This window comes from Salvia hispanica, chromosome 1 (genome assembly GCF_029641045.1).
Source record: "Salvia hispanica isolate PSC_SH4W2 chromosome 1, Shi_PSC_v1, whole genome shotgun sequence".
NCBI lineage: Eukaryota > Viridiplantae > Streptophyta > Magnoliopsida > Lamiales > Lamiaceae > Salvia > Salvia hispanica.
In genome coordinates, this window is record NC_142692.1 from 20479407 (window position 1) to 20502105 (window position 22699).

General features: G+C 40.6%; 3 protein-coding genes across 3 annotated transcripts; 1 reads left to right on the forward strand and 2 right to left on the reverse strand.

Moving 5' to 3' along the window:
* The first annotated feature begins 437 nt into the window (after positions 1–437).
* On the forward strand, positions 438–4502 carry LOC125222611 (Auxin efflux carrier family protein). The gene is made up of 11 exons (XM_048125320.2): positions 438–645; positions 751–967; positions 1063–1142; positions 1390–1514; positions 2203–2324; positions 2637–2840; positions 3320–3394; positions 3557–3657; positions 3775–3827; positions 3935–4129; positions 4199–4502. The coding sequence occupies exons 2-11, from the start codon at positions 776–778 to the stop codon at positions 4318–4320; spliced, it is 1269 nt and encodes a 422-aa protein (XP_047981277.1). The 5' UTR covers positions 438–645; positions 751–775; the 3' UTR covers positions 4321–4502.
* Positions 4465–6207, reverse strand: LOC125222398 (uncharacterized). The gene is made up of 2 exons (XM_048124977.2): positions 5989–6207; positions 4465–5781 (listed from the first exon to the last, which is right to left on the reverse strand). The coding sequence occupies exons 1-2, from the start codon at positions 6130–6132 to the stop codon at positions 4654–4656; spliced, it is 1272 nt and encodes a 423-aa protein (XP_047980934.1). The 5' UTR covers positions 6133–6207; the 3' UTR covers positions 4465–4653.
* A 1503-nt stretch (positions 6208–7710) lies between these two features.
* Positions 7711–11314, reverse strand: LOC125217764 (RING/U-box superfamily protein). Its single transcript, XM_048119291.2, has 9 exons — positions 11058–11314; positions 10399–10982; positions 9775–9851; positions 9512–9680; positions 9336–9424; positions 9062–9226; positions 8853–8930; positions 8172–8275; positions 7711–7994 (listed from the first exon to the last, which is right to left on the reverse strand). Exons 2-9 carry the CDS (start codon positions 10949–10951, stop codon positions 7889–7891), a joined length of 1341 nt encoding a protein of 446 aa, XP_047975248.1. The 5' UTR covers positions 10952–10982; positions 11058–11314; the 3' UTR covers positions 7711–7888.
* Positions 11315–22699: the final 11385 nt, after the last annotated feature.

Below are 22699 nucleotides of genomic sequence, written 5' to 3' on the forward strand. Positions count from 1 at the left end.
ATGTTCCTTAAAAATAGACTAATTTTTTTTCCATCTCTAATGAGATGGGTTTCATCTCCACTGACAATACTTCAATCATTTTTTCTTTCTCCCTTTTATTTACCAATTGCATTAATTTTTTCTTTCTCCCTTTTATTTACCAATTGCATTAAAACTCATGTTATTTTTAGAAACAGGATAGTATACTATTATTATATATTTATATATTTTTTATTATTTTCACTTAACATGGGACAGAATGAGTATCTTCAAGTCTTGTATGATTAATCAAGTATGAGATGACATCTGTGATGGTTGGTTCGGAGTGATTTGTATTATAGTGCAAATTAATTAAGAGAGCTATCCTGCGTAAAATAAATATGTTGTCGTAATCAAATTGTCTTCTTACGTAAATATTATTATTATTATTAGAATAATAGTTGAAGATTGTAGTAACAACGGCCTCAGCTTTTGCAAGTCTAATTTGATTCGATTGGTTTCAGAATAATTCTGGAAAAGGGGTTGGTGGGGCCTACTAGGAGGAGGAACATCTTCAACGCCATCATCGTCTTGCAATCACCACAACACAACACAACACAACAATTGCTCCATCGTGAATTCATAAATTCTTTTCTTCCGCTACTCGATTTTGGAATTGGATCCTCTGTAACTACCTCTTTCCTTTCCTTTTCCTTTTCATTTTCCCCCCTTTCTCTGGTTTATTTGATTCATAGATCATAATTCCTTATTGTTTGTTTACCTTATTGGTAGTGATTTATTCCCTCGGCAATAATAGATGGATCGAGTGCAGAGGTTACTGATCGAGGTTTTAATCGAGCCCCAAAAGGGGGGCCAATCAGTTCTCACCACAATAAAAATTGCGGTTCTTCCCATAGCCAAAGTTTTTACCATGTGCTTTCTTGGCCTTCTTATGGCTTCCAAGTATGTCAATATTTTGCCTTCTAATGGCAGAAAGCTCTTGAATGGGGTAATCATATTCTGTTTCTGTTTCTGTTTCTTTCCCAATTCTTCACTTCTCATGCTTTAAACTATGCAATTCACATCATCATCTACTACTTGCAGTTGGTCTTCTCACTGCTTCTCCCATGTTTGATATTTTCGCAATTGGGGCAAGCTATAACCTTTGAAAAAATGATTGAATGGTAAGAGTTTGAGCTTGTCAACTAATTTTATGAGTTTAATTGGAGATGGATAAAGTGGGTGTAAGTATTAAATGAATAGAGAAAGAGAGTTACATATTTAATTGAGGAGAGAAAAAGTGGTTTGAGTGTATTAATCGGAGAAAATTTCTAAAAATAGAAATGTGTGACAAACTATAAAGGAAAGTGTCTCATCGTACGAAGAAACAATTAGTATTAGTGCTGCTCTTTTGACATTCCAGTTTTGCAGGTGGTTCATTCCTGTCAATGTGGTGATTGCTTCTATAACAGGCTCCATTATAGGTCTTGTTGTTGCGGCCATTGTCCGTCCTCCTTACCCATACTTCAAGTTTACGATAGTGCAAATTGGAATAGGTACTAAACAACAGGACTGACTGAGTTCCTTTCTATTTACCCGCCTTTCTGTAATTATGCGGAGGAAACGGGAAATAGTTGTATGTCTAGTTATTTTCTGGTTCAAGTGTGCTATCTTATCCTCTTATGTGATGTTTGTGATGGTCGCATGATAAATGTGGTAGTATAGATGCAACATAGGACATACTGCACTCTCCCTCTTTAGTGTACTAGATAAAGATTAAGTTTTCGACATATATGCTTCAAGAAAAGATAATACATTGATGCATGAAGGTAGCCCGTTTGTTTTGTTGGAGTAAAAGTAATGCTTAAAATTCAGGATGATTGGCTTCACAAGTAGTAATACAGTACATGAGAACCATATCTTGGAAACAAAGCCAAAGAAGTCCTAATATCTGTGTTGTAACTAACTTAAGCTAATAGCGAGCAAACAATACTGTGATTCTATTACTTACCAAGAGGAATTAATTTAAAACTGCAAGCTTGAAGCCAACTACATCAAAAGTTCAATTATGATGGATGTCAGTGGTTTCTCCTCTCTCTCTCTCTCCTGACAGATATTGGCTAGATGTTGAATTTTATTCTCCTTCGATTTAGGATTTCTGATAATTTATGCTTGGTACACTTCGCCTAGGTAATGGATTTCAGCATAAAACCTGGGTCCTCTAAATAATTTCCATTGTTTCAGGGAATATTGGGAATGTTCCTCTCGTCTTAATTGCTGCATTATGTCGAGATAAATCAAACCCATTTGGTGACACTGATAAATGTTCTCAAGATGGAAATGCCTACATCTCATTTGGCCAATGGGTAAGTTCTCACAGTTAAGGATCTATGGATCACTTCAGGTCACATATTTAGCAAGTCTCCCACCTAGAAAGTCAATACATTTGGCAAGTTTTTAGAGATGTACATTCTTATATGCCTTTTACAGTTTTACGCATGTCAATATCATACATTATGCTTTGTTTAAAGAGCCTCCGGGGTATCATTCTTCTAGTATTGTTTGAAATAGTACAAGGTGGTTATTTATCTGACAGAAGGCAAACTGTTACTCACCTGATGCTCTTTTACGACCTCTCTTCAAACTTCTTTGCAAAGGATAATTTGTTTCTATCACAGGTTGGCGCAATTATCCTGTACACCTATGTTTTTCAAATGCTTGCCCCTCCCCCTGGTGGATATGATGGCGAAGAGGGAAATATGCCCTTGAAGAATTCTATGAGAAATAGCCCCAGTGCACTTGCTAGTGATGCTTCTCCTGAGCGACTTCCTCTGCTTGCTGAGGCGACACCAGTTTATTCAAATTCCACAAATAAAGACAAAGTAAGAACTTTAACGAATTCCAGTTCTGCATATAATCTTTGGTTGGTAATCAGCTTCTGTTAAATTTGATATACAGAACTATGTTGGAACTTCATGTATGATATATGTCTATGAACATTATGTAAGTTCCATGTTGGTGGCTTGGAAAAACTTCGTTGTTACTAGGTATGGAAGTTATTGGTCCTGTTTAATCACTACTTCATAGTCTCTCGAAATTCTAGGATGAAGGATATGCATTCAGGCAGTTTTCTGTAATTCCTACTTGTCTACTGTTAAAGAATTGCTAATTCGGTTTTGAATTTTTTTACAAGAGGATATCAACAATAACAGTCTAGCCCACATATAAGATATTTGGTCTACCAGGGCCTAAGTTGCACTATGTTGGACCTACCTACTACATAGATACTGATTGAGCAACTAGACGATGCAATCACATTTACTTTACTAATGTGCATCTCTGATCTCAACCCTTCGTGCAGGTCAAAGATTTTCTGAAATATATTTATGAAAAACTGAAGCTCAAGCAAATCGTTCAACCACCAATTATTGCTTCGGTACGTCTATTTCTTTAAATATTTCACTATTTATGAATAACTGAAGCTCAAGTAATCGTCCAAGAAAAGGTTACTGTGTATTGGCTTGTGTGATTTTTTGCCAAGGGTCTAGTTGATTTGGAATAATCTCACAGCTTCCTCACAATAATATTATTTTTACAGGTTGTCGCAATATTCATTGGGTGTGTTCCTTTCTTAAAGAAATTAATATTCACCGCAGATGCTCCTCTATACTTTTTTACAGACAGCTGCATGATTCTTGGGTATGTTGTATGTTCTCCCTCCATAATCTTTGTTAATCTGTTGGTTAGGGATGGATGAGGCCAGCGTATACGTGTATTATTGATGATTGTATTGTAATGGGTTATTTTTGTTATCAGAGAAGCAATGATCCCGTGTATATTGTTGGCTTTAGGAGGCAACCTTGTCGATGGTAAGATTCTACATCAGCTCTCTGTAACTTGCCTAGTCCAATTCCCATCGTCATCGCATAATCCTTGCTTCTCCATGATATGAGAAATGAGTGTTTGTTCTATGCAGGGCCAGGGCGAGGGAGCGCGAAAATTGGTGCCCGGACAACTGCAGCCATTGTTTTTGGGAGATTGTGCTTGGTTCCTCCAACTGGACTAGGAGTTGTCATGTTGGCTGATAAACTGGGATTCCTGCCCGCTGGTGACAAAATGTTCAGATTCGTGCTCCTACTCCAACACACGATGCCTACTTCTGTGCTTGCAGGTAAGTCTCATTTCGTAAAGTATATCAATATTACATTCTTGTTCGTGTTTGAGACATTCGTATTCGCAGGGGCTGTTGCCAATCTACGAGGATGTGGGAAGGAGGCTGCATCTGTCCTGTTTTGGGTTCACATTTTTGCTGTTTTCTCAATGGCTGGTTGGATTATTCTTTACATCAACATATTATTTTGAGGTCTACAACACACAAAGCAACCTCGGTCTTCGACTAGTTGGTTTACTGCCCCAATTGTGAGGATGTATATGTAGAGCAGTAGAGGCACAAGTGATCCCTGTGCAGTGTAAATGCTTCATTTTATTGTACTATTAAGCATCGACTTTCTATTTAATTATATGATTAAAGATTCCAAACTCTACATTTGTTATCTTAGATCAGCATATAATAACACTGAGAATACAAAAGAGTAGAGGAAATGTAAATACAGAAGTAGCAATGTACTATTATCTAAAGATGGAAACAGAATATACAGCCTTAACCATGCTAGTCAAAAACAAATTGAAGCATAGCTAGAAAAATGAGTACCATCTCCTCTGGTTATTATCCCTCCGGCAAGGAGGTCGGCACAGTCTAGCCGCAGATGAATCGCCAAGCCACAGAATGAGGGATATGCCAAGAATACTGACAATTGGAGCAGCAAGGAAGAACCATCTATTTCTTGGAGCATCATCCTCAACCTCAACTTGATCCACTGGAGCAGCATCCGTATCATCAATCAATTGATTCTCGTTTCTCTCCTTGTCGTCCGTAGGAAGCTCATAGCGGCAAAGTGGGCACGTATTTCTTGCAGCTAACCACGGCAAGATGCAGGAAGGGTGATACAGGTGCAAACAGGGAAGCTCGTTGACACGAGTGCCAAGAGTGAAGGAGTCCTTGCAGATTGCACACTCCTGCTGCTGCTTGTCTCCGTTAATCGTAAGACATGGCAGATTGTTTACGAAAGATAGAGAAGCAGGAGGTGCCCCTCGTCTCGAGCTTTGATTATTTTCAGCGAGATGGTCGAGAAGGTCCTCGAAACCCCTGGCATCGAGATAATCTCCCGAATTCCCAACATAAGACTCTTCCAAGTCACCAATGTGTGCTTCTATCACAAGCTGACTCCCCCAATTAATCAAGACATTTGGCTGAGCTTCATCCCATTCACTGTCGTCGGAATTCCATTGGAACGTGCCAGCATTCATGGGGTCGATATCATTATCGGTATCAAGCTCATCAGAGTCACTAAGCCTATTATTATATCTCCCATTGAGGGACTCAGACTCGCCATACACAGAATCAAAACCATCACTTTCGTTATCGGACAAGACTCTCCGCCACCTCCTCGATCGCACTCCATCCGCGGAATGAGCATCGTCGTTGGAGGGGTTTTGCCTTGCAAGGCTGATCATGTGCGAAAAATGCTGAGAGAACATGCTCTCCATGGACTCAGAGCTGTCGAATCTCCTCCTCGATACACCCCTTCTATTATACACTTCAGGCGAGGCAGTATCGAAATCCTCCATCAACAATTTGCAATCGCCGCATACACTGAATGCGTCAAGCTCGTCGGCCTCATTCTCCGATGTGAGAATTGTATGGCATAAAGCGCAAGAGGGTGAATCCCCCAAATTGCTCACGGACTCAACATCCATTTGCAACTGCACATCACAACGCAACACAACAGATATGAATAGATTCATCTAGGTTCCAGATTTGATAGGAACATGATTCGAATTCAACGAAAATAGACCTAATGCAGTCCAACACTTTTTTCACGATTAAGAATCGGAATCGGAAAGAGTAAAGCGTTGAAGAAAAATCGAGGTTAGAGGATCCGATTGAGAACGAAAGAGAGAGTGATGTACCTGATTCGTAGATACGGCGGCGGCGGCGGTGGGCAAGGGAAGACCAAAAAGCACGGTGAAGGGCGAATAGATAAAGAGGAAAAACAGCGACAATTTAAGGAATAAAAGGTCGTTGAGGTGTGACACGTCACTATTATTAATCATCAATATCAATATCAGTATATTCAAGTTATAAATTCCAGAAAACAAATATTAGAATCAAAATGTAATGTGGATTTGTTGGATTCTCAGTTGTTTAGGAATTTAGTGAAGGCATGTTGTATGTTGTTGTATGTTGCTGAGAGCGTCTCCGTCGCGCCCCTCCCACTACTTCTACTATGACTTTCCACACAAAATTCATGTCACGTCATCACTAGAACTTCCCATTTTACTAGGACTTCTCATTGCACTAGGACTTCCCGCAATAAAATTAATAAATTCACAATTAAAATTAAAATTTACGGAATTAAAATTTTGACACGAACCGTATTTATAGAGTTTTTTTTTTTTTTTAAAATTAATTAATTTTCGGTCGGACGTCCGACCTCGACGTCCTACCCACGCCACAGTGGCGGACGTCAGGTAGGACGTGGGGCGAACGTGCGAGCCCATCCGACGGGCGTTGGGGACGGGCGTGGGCGCCCTTCTTCTTCACTACGGCGGACGTCCTATCGCGACGTCCGCCATTGGAGACGCTCTAACACAATTCTTGTTCATTTTCATATCAAGACTCAAGAGTTGTAATATTACCTCTTATTGTACATTCTAGTTTTGGCTAATTTCAAAAAACATGCTCTACGAATATTTTTTTTTTTTTCTAAAATCATCTAAAACCAAGATACATCCTTATTATGGAAATCATATGGAGTTTTCATGTTTCATGACAACCAAACCATAAATTAATTAAACTCTTCAAGCAACACTTACTATATCATTTATACCATCTCCTACAATAATCATCTTCTATAACAAGGCAGAAAGAAAATTGGAGATAACTTCAACTAATAAGCTCAATCCAAACTAGTTTTGTATTCCTCCGCTCAACCATACTTGAGTCATTTTTTTTGATTTTGGAAATTTTCATCATAGTTTCATCATTATCCTATATGATACTCCCTCCGTTCTGCGTAGTGGATGCATTTCTTTTCGCCATTCAATTTAAAAAATATTGTGTTAAGTGAGTTTAATATATGAAGAATAAAGTAGGAAATGAAAAAGGTACAAGTGATGGTATTTAGTAGTAAGAGAGAAGAAATGTAATTGTCTTTTGCTAGAAAAGGAAATGACTCCACTATTATGGAACGTACCAAAATGACAAAATAACTTTACTACTGCGGAACGGGGAGAGTAATAATTAACTCACTTTTTGTTTCCTACTTCATTCTCTCTCTTAATTTATTCATTTTTCTATTTCATTTTTTCTATTTTTCTTAAACTCTATGCCGAAAAGAAACATTTTAACTATGGCGGAACGGAGGAAGTTTTAATTATGTAGAGGATTTGGGAGCAACACTAGAACTGGTTATCAAAGCAACCAACCAACATAGTTGATCTCACCACGAGACGGGGAAGACAGCAAAGTTGGGACATGGAACTATGGAAGAACAAGACAAGAAAGTCACACCCATGGCTAGAGATTTGAGTTGTTCATGGCGGCCGGCAATACCAGCTTTAGAGGATCATCATTCTGAATCGAAGTCGATGAACAAGAAAAGGTGCAATAAACAAGTGTGGACATGAGAGTTCATCAAAACTGTGGTTTTGCTATATTGCTTATACTGTTGACAGAGACATACATTTTCTTTTTACAACGTTGGACCGTGTCAATGGCAACATAAGAGTTACAATCAAGATTTTCTATGCAAACGGTGTGATCAGGACAGGGATGCTTTGAGTCCTTCAAAGCAGAAAACTTCCTGGATCAAAATAACTGAAAAAATAGGCTAGTTGAGCCATCACTAAATGATCTAAGATCTGCAGGTTTCACCAATGCCCGGCATAAAGGGCAAGTCCGTTCTCTCTCAAACCTGGTAACACAAGATAACAATAGCTCAAATCGAGAATGCACAATGAGCTAAACCAAAGGTGAGAACCGCATTGCATATAGATATGTTTTGCTAATGCCGATATATTTGTAGCTCCAGAAGAAATGACGATGCTCAACATATTTTGGAATTATGCTAAAGGTAGGAAGAGAAACCAACCACTCAGAAACACAGTCCTCACAAAATATGTGTTTGCAGCGTAGAAGGACGGGAGAGTGCATCTTTTCCTGGCAAATAGCACACAAATCTCCAGCTGCAGCGACCTGCATATAATCAAAATAATGAATTAGCAATAGGATTTCTCATCAAATTGAAGCACAACAGGAGCAGCATCAATTTAGTTTGGAAATTAATACTACAATACTTCGAAAGAACATGCAGTAGAGTAAAGTTCAGTGACAAGAATACATCATCATAAAATACTATGGCAGCATAAAGATTTTGGGGAATAATTTATTTTCTTTGTGGGGGATCTTAGATCTTTCAGCTCGTTAAGCATTTTCCCAATCTTTATCTTGTAAGTTCCATACCAGGCCCGTTTGCAAGGTAGAATTAAGTGGTTAGTAATGCTCCCAAAGGACATCAGACATTTTTTAAGTGCACATGTAAAGGTAAAGGGCGCATTCACATGCAAGGTGTAAATAAACGTTGACATTAATGCAATTTAACTGTTTGTGCTAAAGTGGAAGCAAGTTATGTGACCCCCTATATACCAATGTATGTGCATATCATTTGACTGGATAAATTAGAAAACAGTTTTAGCCACTGAATTTCCTTAACAGCAGCTCAAACAATCTTTAAATATATTGACACCAAGGGCATACAAGGAAAAATGAAAACCTGTTCAGCTGTAGCATAAGCTCCATAATGGATGTCTTTCCTTGACAGTGCTTTCAAAGCAGTAATGAATGATTGGACCTAAAAACATCAGTTAATTTAGTAGAGTGTAAAGGTATGCGTTTTACATAAATATGGGAAATAGAGGGATTCCTGCAAATAACTACTGAATAGTGAATAATACTACAAATGGCTGAGATACATGTTAATACCTTCTCAACAACAGAAGTAAGCTTGAAGGTTAGATACAATCCAGTTATAAGCGACGAGAAAAGACTCCCGTATTCTTTGTTTAAAAAGAAACGGTACCAGACAGGGGCAGGGAGTAGTGCTCGGTAAAGGAGCAGCAGGTACTCAACTAAAGTTAACAATTGACCCTGTGAATCGACAATCTTTGATTAGCAGGTATGCACTTCGTAAAACAATTGCACAATACTATAAATATGTTTAGTTAAAAGAAGGCACAGCCGCACAGACATATTTTACCTGCCTACGGTAGTTCCGACCTCTGCTGTTTTTGTAATATATCAAGAGCAGACACTTGATGACCATTGCTGCCTGACGAACAAGTGTATCTAAGAAAATGGTGCATGACAAAGACCAAGGTCAAATTACTGACATGTAATTCTACGAATTTGCAGTTATTAATTAAAAGGACTCACCATTCACCATGATAATGAATATCGCATTCCAAAAGGGAGGTATGGCTCTTGGAGGCAGCATCAGCAATGGATAGAGCACATCATCTTTCAGATAATACCAGTACATCCCGAAAACATGAAGTGAGTAAAGAACGACAATGCCAATAAGAGTCATTATTTTCCTCTCACCCTGGAGAGGGATGGCAGTTCCTTGTTAGCAGTGACTTCACAGAAAATGGATTAAAAAAAGTTTCTCAAAGGAGATGAAAATCTACATCAAGTACCTTTAGTGCTGTCTGCTTCCGTACAATATCATTTGACTTAAACATGATTGCAGCAATCCAGATAGTAGCACAGAATCCTGCCAAAATAGGAGTTGATCAATTATTTTGATTTTTCATACGATAGATGGTGAAGAGGCATAACAAAGAGTTTTTCGAATAATGTTAATCAAGTAATTTTAATTTTTACATACGATCGATGGTGAAGGTATAATAAAGAGTTCATCGAATAATGCAGCAAAGAACTTTCTACAAAGGGCTTTCGCACAGAAATTAAGCCAACATTAAAATTTCAACAAATTGACGGAAATACTAAAATCCAGTTTAAAAAGGAGAAAGAAACAGCATACAAAGCGATAAAAGAACAAAAGTTATTGCAAGCTTTTATGTAGATCAGCTCTAGATCGTCATATTAGATGATAAAAAGATATGGCGCATGCGGGCAGGGGCTGGCTAAAGTCAATATGCATCTATAATGGAAAATTTTGAAATAAAGAGTAAAATACAAGGCCAATTAAAGTATTAGCAGCTTCGTTACCATTGGCACAAATCAGAACACTAGCAAACTCGAAGAAGGCAACATGAATAAGACGAATACTTAAAGTAAGACGAAGCAGAGAATAATACCTTCCAGGTGCTGACGTATGAATACAATCAACAGAAGCAAGGAGAACGGAAGGACCTGCTCGATCCACCGGGCAGCCTGCTGTATATCATATCTCTGGTAAGAGGAGGAAGAATCCCTATTATTGGTTGCAGCACCATCTGCATTATCACCATCTGAGTTTGTAGCTCCATCTACGGACTCTCGCAAATCAACCTGACTCTCCAATGAGGACAGTGCAGAAGCTCCAGACGGGGACCTCGAAAGGGGCTCGGTCTGCGCAGATGGCCCCGAATGCAGAGAAGAGGCAGCCCTGTCATGATCTTGCTCTGCAGAGCCAATTATCCTAATGGAAACCTCTCCCGGTGCAGAGTCATTTGTGGTATTCAATAGAGAATCGGATTCGGAATCATTGGAATTCCTGGTTCGGATGAAGCCGGTGTACTCCAATAAGGTGGAGAGGGGTGATCGGAGGATGGTGGAAGCAGAAATATGCACCCCATTTCTTCGGGAATGGTTTGAATTAGAAGAAGAGGAGCTCCTGTAAGCGTCCGAATTTGCAGCGGACGCTTCCATTTGTGAGGGCGTCGCAGACCTAAACCTAACCCTAATCAAGCAGATACAAATTGAATTGAGAATGGCAAGGAAAATGAAGGTGCGTGCAATTGCAAAAAATTACTACCTTGGAGATCGAAAATCCGTGGATGATCGGTGCGGTTCAAAGAGGGGAAAGCTGATTCATTGACGGGAGGCAGCGGTGGTGTTGTCGGTCCCGCAGCGGAGAATCAGAAGCGGGATACGTAGAGAATCACGGCTGCGAGTCCAAGGAAGAGGCGATTTTCCCTTTGTGGAGCTTCTCTTTGTCTCTGTGTCTCTCTCTTCTCTGTTTGTTTGGGTATGGTGGAGAAGAGAGAGAAACAAGGGTGGTACGGACAATCACCCCTGCTGTTTATACACACTTCCAAAACTAACCATTTATTTCTCGCGGCTCATTTTTTTTTTTTTTTTTTTTGAATATTTTGTATTCCCATTAAGAGCATCTGCAATGGTGCTTAGGCCAGCAATAGGCCAACCATTCTCTCCTCTGCCACGTCAGCAACACTAAAAAATCCACCTGCCGAATCAGATTTAGGTCAGCCGCAATAAAAATAATTCAAAATATACTACATTTACGGAATTAAAATTACGATTAAAATACGGAATTAAATTTACGACACATATACGGGAAAATTAATCCATTCCATTAAAAAAAAGTACATGATTTTTTTTTAAAAAAAAGGGCTTCAACACACGAGCCCCGCCGCTCTCTACTCCTCATCGCCGTCGTCCTCGCCGCCGCCGCCCGTGATATCTGAGCCCACGTCGGAACCCGCTAGTCGTGCCCTCGCGATTTCCAAATCAACCCGCATGCTCTCGAGCATCTCGTGAAGAAACATCTTCTCCGTGGGGTCAGTGGCGGTCTTCTACTCTTGGAAGACCTTGTACATCTGATCCCGCGTATGGTTACGCGAATGGAGAGTGTACTCGAGTGGGGCGGGTGGGAGGGCGGAGGACAGGACCTCGCGGGGCGATAGGGGGGATCCGCCCCTCGCAGCCCGCTGCGCCCGCTTCTGTCCAACCGGGCGGGGGCGACCAGTAAATGAAGGAGGGGATGGAAACTCCTCAACATCCGAGGGGAGGTCGTGGGATCCGCCGCTGCTGCCGCTGTAGTCGCTGCTTCTTCGGCCACCCAGCGTCGCACCCGCCCGGAACTTCTCGGAGTCCTTCAGCAACAAGAAGCACTCCCAGAAGGTGAACTCCTTATACTTCCCCTGCAGGGGGAACTGACTCGCGGCGATCCTCCGGGCGTCGTCCTCATTCTGCCCACTACTGAGCTGACGGAGGGCGTTGGCGTACAAATTCGAAAAACGGCCCAACGCGGCCCTGGTGCGCTCCCACCCCTTCCGGACCTCCTCCGAGCTGAAGTCCTTCCCGTGCGGGCAGTGCCTCCTATAGGCAGCTCTGATCTTCGCCCACATGTTGACGATCCGCTGGTTGTTCGCAACCAGCAGATCGTCGCACACCTCCAACCACCCCCTGGCCACCCCGGCGTACTCATCCTCCGTCCACTTCCTCCGGCCAGGGGTGTCGTCAACAGCGGGCTGTGATGACTCGCCGACCGCCTTGGCCTTCCCCCTCGTCTTCTTCTTCGGCGCGGCCCGCCTCGCTGGAACGGGAGTATCCGGATCCCCGATATCGATCCCCATATCATGCAATGACAGAAGGTTATCGCCAGAGAACTGCGTCTCCACTGGGGTCGACGTGTGAGACGAAGCCGTCAAAAAATCAAGCGAGGGAGCGAGGGCCGATATACCGTGTCCCCTCCCGGTGACCCCTGCACCCCCCCTGCATCCCGAGATGCATACCGTGCTGCATCCCCCCCTGCATCCCGCCCTGCCACATCATCCCCATCATCTTCTGCAGCATCATCTGCTGTTGCATCTGGGGCATACCCCCCCACCCGGGCGCTGACTGCCTGCCGCTCCCCTGCCCGCCGCCCGGCATCCCCCACGACATACCCCCCCCCTGCGCCCCCCCCCCCCCCCCCCCCGGCGCACCGGCCATCATCCCCATCATCTGATTCCAAGGGATGTTAAACCCCGGGCCCATCTGCCCCCATCCAGATCCCACAGGTACCGTGGGAGTCTGAGATCCACTCGTCGCTGGACTGGACTCGTTGTTGTGATCCATCGCTCGATGATGCTCTTGTACAGAAAGCTAGAGAGAGAGAAAACTCGTTAAAACAAGTGGTGCAAATGAAAATGAAACGAAAATCGCGTTTATATAGGTTTTTAAAAAAAAAAACAAAAACAAAAATTGGCGCTGGCCGATCGGGCCGCCACAATGGCTGCTAGCCGATCGGCTAGCGCATCGGCCAGCGCCCACCAATCGGCCAGCCCACGCCGATCGGCTCGCCGGTATACCGCTCGCCGCCTCCAATGGTTCGGCTAGCCGATCGGCCAGCGCGAAGAATCGACTAGCCGGTCGCTAGCCGACCATTAGAGATGCTCTAAAAACTATCTCAACCATCGCAAGTGATATGTACATAGCAGGATATATTAAGGTATGAAACTCACGGATACAATTGAAAATACGTACTTGTCCTTGGTCTAAAAAATCAGCTATCTTTGCACCTTATCATAAGGTAATAAGGAGTAATTTCATAAAATTCTTCATTGGTGTCCATGTGTGCTTAATCAGTGGGCAGTTTATTCAAATTCTTCGTCAACAATTCAACAAGATATCAATGTACTGAGTAATCCAAAAATGATGTATAGTAACTTAAAATCCATATGAACTAGATCAGATTTAGGCACAAATGGGGAGCCATAGCAGTTGTTAAATCGTTTTCTGCCTCACAAAGGACATATCACATAGATCTAGAACTGTACTCGTCACTACCACAAGAAATTGACAACGAAAATAATGGTGCGACATTGGTAAGGTTACGGCGGCAATCGTTGAGAGACATCCTCACAATCGCCGAGGCCACAAACTCCAGTCGCACACACTAACTACTACACACATCGAGGAGAGAGGCGAAGTTTCAGGAATAGATAGCAAGCCGACGACACACCGACGGAAGACCCACCTCCTTCAACTAGAGCACTGCCACGGGTGACAGTGAGGGGCAGTGGTAGTTCTGCTTGGAATGGTGAGGGGAGATTGAGTGGGTAAGAATATTAATAAAAGGGCATAGTTGAAAACAAGGTTGAATAGTTCCATATCTCACCAATTTGATGAGATACATAAACTTATGAAATAGGGGGATTTTGTCGGGCCTAGATGGGCTTCGTGCTTTAATGCGGGCTATGAGATAGGAGTATCTTTGCTATCAAACAAATGGAACACATATACAAATCCATATCTTGGCATTACTTTAAGAAAAAGAGATCTTATGTGCTCTTAATTATTTGTTTGGTACATATATGAGTAATAGAAATGAGTCCGGCCTGAAGCCTATGTTACATCATGAAAAATTTGACTAGGGTAATTGACCCAATTTTTTTTATAGATTAAGCTATTTATTGGACCGTTAATTTGATCAAATTGCTAAGTTACTCTCTTCTTCTCATTTCTCATTGACATGCCCCAGGCCCTAAACAAAGAATCACATCGTATATTTCCTCATTTCTCATTACAGTCTTGCAGTGCCTCTCCTAAAACGCCGATTTGCTCTCTAGAAATTTGTTTTTGCTTTCAGTAGAGTCGTCGTACCTTTGAGTTTTCAGCCAGCTCCAACATCGAGTAAGTAAGTGATGTTCGTAATCCTTCATTTTTTAATGTGTTTTTCGGTTTCAATCTTCTTTCTCTCCCGAAATCCTCGCCTTACTCTCCAGAAAATCATCATCCCCTAGAGTTTATGGCCAGCTCCTTCGAGTGAGTAACTTCATTTTTTTATTTAGATTTAGATTTCAACTTTGGTTTTGATTCGATTTCACTGTCCATTATAGATCGAAGAAACTCATCGCCACTATACTATAGATTAACTTGAATTCTTCGTGAATGTCTGAAATTTACATGTTCTTTTATCACCTAAGATTGGCCAATTTTTGCAAACTCGTTGTCATGTTCTTTTAACTGTATTTTGTAGTAATATCCACCAGTGTGCCAATGGACTAATCCTCAAGCTGATTTGTGGACACTTTAATGAGTGAGATAACTGACCCAAGATTTAAAGCTGCTATATACCCAAAAGCAGGGATTAGTCCCTTCACCATTTGGCTATTTGTCAATTTTTTGGATAACTCTTGCAATTTTGGGCTGAAACTTGACCTGAAAGAGTTTTGTCAATTTGTTAATGACTTGTTCTTATTTTATTGAATCTTCATAAATTATTTTACAAAATACAAATATAATTGATGCAATAATATGTTCTTCTTTGAAAGTAATTTGTTCATAATTTGGAGCAATAAATTTTGCAACTTGAGTCCGAATTTGTTCTTATTTTATTGATAACTTCCAGTAATAGATGAAATCTTTTGATGGAATAACTTAAACTCCCTTCTCCCGTTAAAAATGTCTTATTTTGCCATTTTTGGGTGTCCACGATTTAAAGTCTAATTTATCATTTTCCATTCTAAGTAAGTGGATCCTACCATTCATGTAAATCATTACACTCACATTCTATTATAAAATCTATATATAAAAGTGTGGTCCACCTTCTACTAACTTAATTCCTCATTTTTCTTCACAAAGTCAGTAATTTCTTAAACTTGTGCTGACTCAAAATGTGACTATAAATGACGACGGAGAGAGTATTCGACAATGTCGTGCCACTTGGTGATAAACAACATCGGTGTGGTATATAGCACTGAAGGATTTAACAGTTGAGATAAGTTTGTCTTGTTATATACTCACTCAGTCCCATAATAGATGTCTGTCCCACAAAAAATGTCACATTTCCTTTTTAGGAAAAAGTTCTCCCTCACACACACACACATATATATATATATATTAGTTTCTCTCTCCACCTAACACACAAAACAACATTTTCTAAATTCTCGTGTCATTCCCCGAGTATGCCATCTATTATGGGACGGAGGGAGTACTGAAAAATGAGGTCTCGGTGATTATAATTTTTCAATCATTGTTGACATAACATTGAGCATACGATATTGATTATGCACTACTTTGATTATCAAATGGTACTGATTTTTCGTAATCCAATAATACTTATATCTTGGATAGTGGTGATCAATATTTAGAGGTGCTAATATTGTTATTGCAATGAAATATATGTTGGGTGAGTTCAATTTGATAATATCCTCAAAAGATGTTCAGAAAAAGACTTTATTATTTAAAAATCCAGTCGGTTGGAATCTATTCCAAAATAATAAATAAAGGTTTCAAACTAGAAAACTCTAAGAAAAAAAATACTAATTGATTAAAGTCAAATAGCACACTTAAATTAATTAATGAATATTTATATTTTAAACACATTAAATATTAAATTAAAGTGGCAAGTTCGGATTATTTGTACTTTGGGATTGGATGGACAATTAATATCATTTTATTGTAGTGTGACAAGTGACTGATAATAATATTTTGTGGGCTTATATTAAATTCGGCTTAATTTAATGAAAGACCATCATGTTTAACCCAAGGCCAACATCCATGAATCCCTAATATGACTCATTATAACTCTATACAAAGTAGAATAGACAAAAGATTTGTGATCTAATCTAACACAAAATGTCATGCTCCTTAGTAAAGAAGTGGACGAAAATTTCAGTCTTCACATAACTGAAGTTTTGTCTTATTCCTTTTTTGTTCTAACAAGCTTTTTCATATGAGTTCAGGAACAGATTAGAAGATTCGTGGTCGAGTACTACATCATCACGTAGAAAAGGCGCAAGCAATCTTCGATTCTTTGGAGAATCTATTCGGTAATTCTATACTGTAGCCAGATGCGGACATAAGAAGAGCTATTGGGAGCCCTAGAACCCCCAATATTTTTTTAAAAATCTAGGGGGTATTTTAGTAATTTCGCATTAAAATTAAATTAAATATTATTGAATACTCCTCCCGTCCCCTATAATTGTCCACTTTTGTCATTTTCGTCTGTCCCCCATTAATTGTCCACTTTCACTTTTATTATAAATGGTAAGTAGGTCTCACATTCTACTAACTCATTCCACTTACATTTAATTTTAAAGCTAATAAACAAAAGTGAGACTCATATACCACTAACCTTTTCAACTCACTTCTTAAAACTCGTGTCGGAACCAAAGTGGACAATTTATTGGGACAGATGGAATATTAAATTAAAGCTAAACCTAGATAATTAATATTCCAAATCTAAACTTCTTGGCAAAATTCAATCCAAATCAATAGTGCTTGACATGGATAATGTGTACCTCGAGGAAGAGTATGTAGAACGCATAAAATGAAGAATCTCCACTATTATCGAGTTGAGATATTTTATTCAATGATTGACATGCAATCTCAAGAGTTAAATTATTGTTTTGGTGAAATTAACACATACTTATTTTTATGCATGATTGCATGGTATGTTTCGATCCTAGAGATTCATTTTTTGCATTTGATTTTGAGAAGTTGTTTTGTCTTGCTAGTTATTATCCATCAGAATTTTCTAGAGTTGTTTTGAATGAGCTTGAAAGCTTTATTTTTTATGTGCGGATGGATGAAAATTTTTCACAAGTATCTAGGATCGGTGGTCTTGCTCAGAAGATAGTTTCTACTAGAAGGCATGAAAATTTCTCATTGGTTTATTTAATTATTTGTTAGTCAAGTCGTCATTGATCTTGTCGGTTGTTAAGTGGAAAGAGTATTTTAAGCAATGAAGGTCATTAAGAGTTCTCTACATAATAGTACGGGAGACAAACTGTTACAAGAGTGCTTGGAGCATCTCCACCGGCGGACGTCCCGGTCGGACGTCGCGGAAGTCCGACCGGACGACCGCTGTTGTGAAGGAAAAGGTCGAACACGGACGTCCCGTGAGGACGTTGGATATCCTCGGATATCCGCGCGACGTCCGACCGGACGTCCGTCATTGTGGCTTCAGTCGGACGTCACGGTCGGACGTCTGAGTTAAAATTCAATTTTTTTTTTAAATAAAACTCTATAAATACGGCTCGTTGAACTTCATTTCATTCACACCACTTGTGTTGACAAGTTTCTCTCTCTAAACTCTATTTTCAAGTATATCTAGAATGGCTAGTAGTCGTGCGGGTGGTAGTGGTGGGGGCGCTAGTGATAGTGATAGTGATAGTGAGAATGAATTGGATGTCGCTGTGGAAGGGGCGATTGATCGATTTCTACGGCAGAGGCAGCAGCGGTGGCAGCAGGCCGCGGTACCTCGGCCGATCCATCGGCGACATCATGTACCCTGGGACCACATTGCTGCACATATTCGGTTGTATCAGGACTACTTCGCTCCGCAGCCGCGTTTTGGGGATGCCTTATTCCGGCAACGTTTTAGGATGCATCGTCCGCTGTTTATGCATATCGTGGGTGCTTTAGAGAGAAGATACAAGTATTTCAGGGTCAGAGAGGATGCGGCTGGCAAACCCGGACACACGCCCTTACAGAAGTGCACTGCCGCAATCAGGCAACTGGCGTACGGAGGCCCGGCCGACATGTTCGACGAGTACCTCCACATTGGCAAGTCGTCAGCCGTCGAGTGTCTGCAGAATTTTTGCGCGGGCGTTAGAGTGATATTCGGGGATCGCTATCTTCGGAGTCTGAGCCCCGAAGACTGCCAGCAGCTCATAAATATGCACGGGTCGGTGCACGGGTTCCCTGGAATGTTGGGCAGCATAGATTGTATACATTGGGAGTGGAAGAACTGCCCCGCCGTCTGGAAAGGGATCTTCACTACCGGCTTCAAATCCAAGCATCCAACCATGATCCTTGAAGTTGTAGCTGACTACCGGCTGTGGATTTGGCATGCTTATTTTGGAGTGGCCGGGTCGAACAACGACATCAACGTCCTCCAGTCGTCGCCCCTGTTCAACGATCAGTGCAATGGCGTTGGTCCCGCCATCAGTTTCGTCACCAACGGTCACCAGAACAATATGGGATACTATTTGGCAGATGAGATATGCCTAAACTGGCTCGTCTTTGTGAAGACAATCAAGCATCCGATCGAACAAAAGAAGTCCTACTTTGCGAGCCGTCAGGAGGCAGCGCGCAAGGATGTTGAGCGGGCATTTGGTGTGCTCCAAAGTCGATGGGCGATGGTGAAGGGTCCTTCACGGATGTGGTATATTCCCAACATCGGCGACTGTTAGTGTGTGGCTGATCAAGTGAGAAGAAGCCAAGAACTAACTCAAGGGAACTAGCCGTTGGAGCTGAGGTTTGAATTTCTGTTGGAGGCAGTTACAACTACTTGAGCTCATCGAGAGCTGGGTTAGGGTAGAGGAGTAACCGTCACTCACACACATGCATTCTCATATATAGATGGTGTGTGTGAGAAAGGGGGCAATATAGAACATCAAGCTGAGAGAGATTAGGATCAAGAAAGGAGAGTTTCATCCATCATTGTGTGAGGTCATTTCCATTGTAAAGAGAGTTTGATCTTGAGAGATGAATGTTCTTGTTGCTTAGTCTGGAGCTAGTTCACATCTTGTAATTCACCCAGAATCAATCAATCAACACCAGATCTTTTCATCCGTGGACGTAGGCCAAAGGCCGAACCACGTAATTCGCCTCTGTTATTTCTTCTTTTGTTTTCGATCAAGCAGCATTCACAGCGACATCATGTATGCATGTATCATTTTGCACAACATGATTGTCGAAAGTGAAGGTGACGAACTGACTCAGTGGACCAACAAAGATGATACGGGTGCCGGTCCAAGCCACGACGTGGCCAGCGCGAATGTGAACATGGGGGTACCTCATGGAGAGGTTGAGCGGTTGCGCGCATTTGCTGACATGCGGCAAAGAGATGCCCATATTCGACTTCAGGAGGATATCATTGAAGAGGTTTGGATGCGGAGGGATGGACGTTGATGTGGTTAATTTTTTTTTCCCGAATAATGTATGTTTTTTTAATGAAATATTCACATTTCCCCGTTCGTATTCGTGTCGAAATTTTAATTCCTTAAATTTTAATTCGTAAATTGAATAATTTTGAATTTAATTTTATTGCGGGAAGTCCTAGTGGGAAGTCCTAGTGCAGAGGAAGTCCTAGTGATGTGGCAGTGGGATGGGAAGTCCTAGTGATGACGTGGCAGGAAGATTTTTTGAAGTCCTAGTGGGAAGTCCGCCACCGGAGATGCTCTTAATTCCTTACATTAAAAAGAATGTCTTTTGATAATGTTACTAATGAAACTATTATGCAGCGACTCCAGAAGATAGAGAATACAAGATAAATGTTAATATTATGCTTGTATTTGACTTTAATATTTAAACACTATTTTTTAATTTTATTTTATGTTTTTTTTGGACCCCCATCGGTAAAATCATGCGTCTGCCACTGACCGTAGCAATTCATATTTTTGGGTGACTCGACTTATTTTAACACAAGTAATACCTGCAAGTGTACGGGGCTAGTGTAGCAATTAACAAGCAAGAGTATCGTATCCCACAGAGACAAGATTGTATCAACTCAAGTACCACGAACAAATGTCGACTACTATCTAGAGTAGAGTTTTGGATCCAACTCAAGTGAAAAGATACCACAAATATGAGAGTAGAGTTTTGGATCCAACTACAATAGAATTGTCATGCGATTGATTCAACAACTTCGATTACTCATTTTATGTCTCTAGAATTACTAGGAAAGTCGTTAGTCTAGGTTGAGCCCCCTCGCGAGTGTACTCACCACGTTGATCAACCCTTAATATTGAAGTCTCCTTCTAATATGTTTAGATTAACTCCATAGAACAAAGACCCAAGCTCTCACTAAGGTTCCCCTCTCTCGAGTGTAGATTGTCAAAGTAATGCTCACTCTTTTATCAAACCTAGATAGGTATCTCTCAATTACAACTATAAAGGTAAACAAACCCAATTGGTAGCTAAGAAATTGAATTGAAAAAACACAAGAATGAACAAAGAAACCACAAGAGCTAAGCAATCAAAAGAAGTCCTTGAATTAATCACAAACATCCATTGTAGTCTTCACCAAAACTCCACAATAAATTTAGCTACTCATGTTCTTCATGAAAACCAAAATAATGGATTCAATCAAATACATCAAAGAAAGCAAATAAATACTCCCGTGGAATGATTCTATGGATTAGAGACTTCAATCTCTCGATTTGTAGTCTTCAATCTTCAAGTCTCTCTTCAAAGTGTTCTTGCGGTAGTGTGTAGAATAATCCTTAACCCTAGCCTTTTTCTTCTTTTTCTTTTCTCAAAAATCGTGTTTTCTGCAAAAATAATTCGTCAAAACAGTGCACCCGACCGCGTGAATTAATACACTATAAATTCACCCGGCCGCGTGAAGATTTTCGACCCCGTTCTGACTCTTTCAGCGCAGATTTACCGTACCCGGCCGGGTGAATTTACAGTGTAATAATTCACCCGGCCGCTTGAAAGTTTTTGGACAACGCAGTGTTCTAGTAACGGCCATAACTTCTTCCACCGAACTCCGATTGAGGCGTGCGTGATACCCACGCGAAACTCTTTCAAAGATGAAGAGATTAATATGCATTAGGCTCATTGGATTTCAAAATCTCTAGTAAAAGTTGTCTCAAACCAAGGCTGCTGCATATCCACATATTTTGTACCTTTTTTCTATACATTCTTAACAAAATGGTCAACATACCAACATAATAGAGAAGTAGATATTAACACACCCAATAATAGACAAATATGATCAAATTCATGCAAAACCACCTTCTAAAATCATGTAAAATCCAAATATGTCATTGGGTTTAAATTTCCTTGAGCATGATTTATGTATGTTATTAAATGCAAGTAACTGTTTAGCATATGAATTAATTATTCTTATAATCGACCAGATAGATCATATGTCTGATAACATCATAACACCACGTGGGGAAGAGGGGATCAACTTTAGTGCAGAGAAAGAAATAAAGAGAGAGAGAGAGGGGAGGGAGATAACTATAGCAGTGGGGCTCAAGCCGAGCAGGAAGCATTCCGGACGTTGGGCTACTTGTGACGTGAGGAAAAGGTGGGGACCGAGATCGAACTCGAGCTCGGGTAGAGCTCGACTCCAGCGAGAGGGAAGAGCGGCATCAATAGTTAAGCAGCATGGACGGAGGCTGAATGATGGCTGCATATTATCACTTTTATTTATTTCACAAAGCTTAATAGATTACTGCATATGTCCACAAAAATGGGTCGTCCACCAAAATTAGACCAATTTCTAACTATGAAAAGTTTAAATTAATTAAATACTATTAATAATGTGGACCTCACAATCCACTAAGACTACTTTCACCATCTTTTCTCCCTCTCTTTCTTATTTACCAATTATGAATTAAAACTCGTGTCATTTACAAGTTAGTACATTTTTAGTGGACGCAGGTAGTATTAGTACTCCCTCCGTCCCGGAGTATTAGACTCACTTCTTTTGGGCACATGATTTAAGGAATTGATATTTAAATAGTTAAAGTGGAGAGAGTAAAGTATTAGAGAGGGAAAAAGTAGGGGAGAGAAGAGAGAAAAAAGTAGGTGGAGAATAAAATAAGATAGATGCTTTTTGCTAAAAAAAGAAATGAGTCTAATATATTGGGACATCCCAAAAAGGAAAGTTGGTCTAATACCTTGGGACGGAGGGAGTATCTTTTATTGGATAAGTACATCGCACGGAATTTAACTCCAAATGAGTTAATATTATTTTACGGTGTT

Excerpts from the sequence above, each read along its gene's own strand:
- LOC125222611 (XM_048125320.2), top strand. The coding sequence starts at position 776 with ATGGATCGAGTGCAGAGGTTACTGATCGAGGTTTTAATCGAGCCCCAA. Across the intron at positions 1,515-2,202 it reads GATAGTGCAAATTGGAATAG|GGAATATTGGGAATGTTCCT; the intron begins GTACTAAACAAC and ends CCATTGTTTCAG. Across the intron at positions 3,395-3,556 it reads AACCACCAATTATTGCTTCG|GTTGTCGCAATATTCATTGG; the intron begins GTACGTCTATTT and ends TTATTTTTACAG.
- LOC125222398 (XM_048124977.2), bottom strand. The coding sequence starts at position 6,132 with ATGATTAATAATAGTGACGTGTCACACCTCAACGACCTTTTATTCCTT. Across the intron at positions 5,782-5,988 it reads CCGCCGTATCTACGAATCAG|TTGCAAATGGATGTTGAGTC; the intron begins GTACATCACTCT and ends TGTGATGTGCAG.
- LOC125217764 (XM_048119291.2), bottom strand. The coding sequence starts at position 10,951 with ATGGAAGCGTCCGCTGCAAATTCGGACGCTTACAGGAGCTCCTCTTCT. Across the intron at positions 9,227-9,335 it reads GTCGGAACTACCGTAGGCAG|GGTCAATTGTTAACTTTAGT; the intron begins GTAAAATATGTC and ends GTCGATTCACAG. Across the intron at positions 7,995-8,171 it reads GAGGACTGTGTTTCTGAGTG|GTTTGAGAGAGAACGGACTT; the intron begins GTTGGTTTCTCT and ends TTGTGTTACCAG.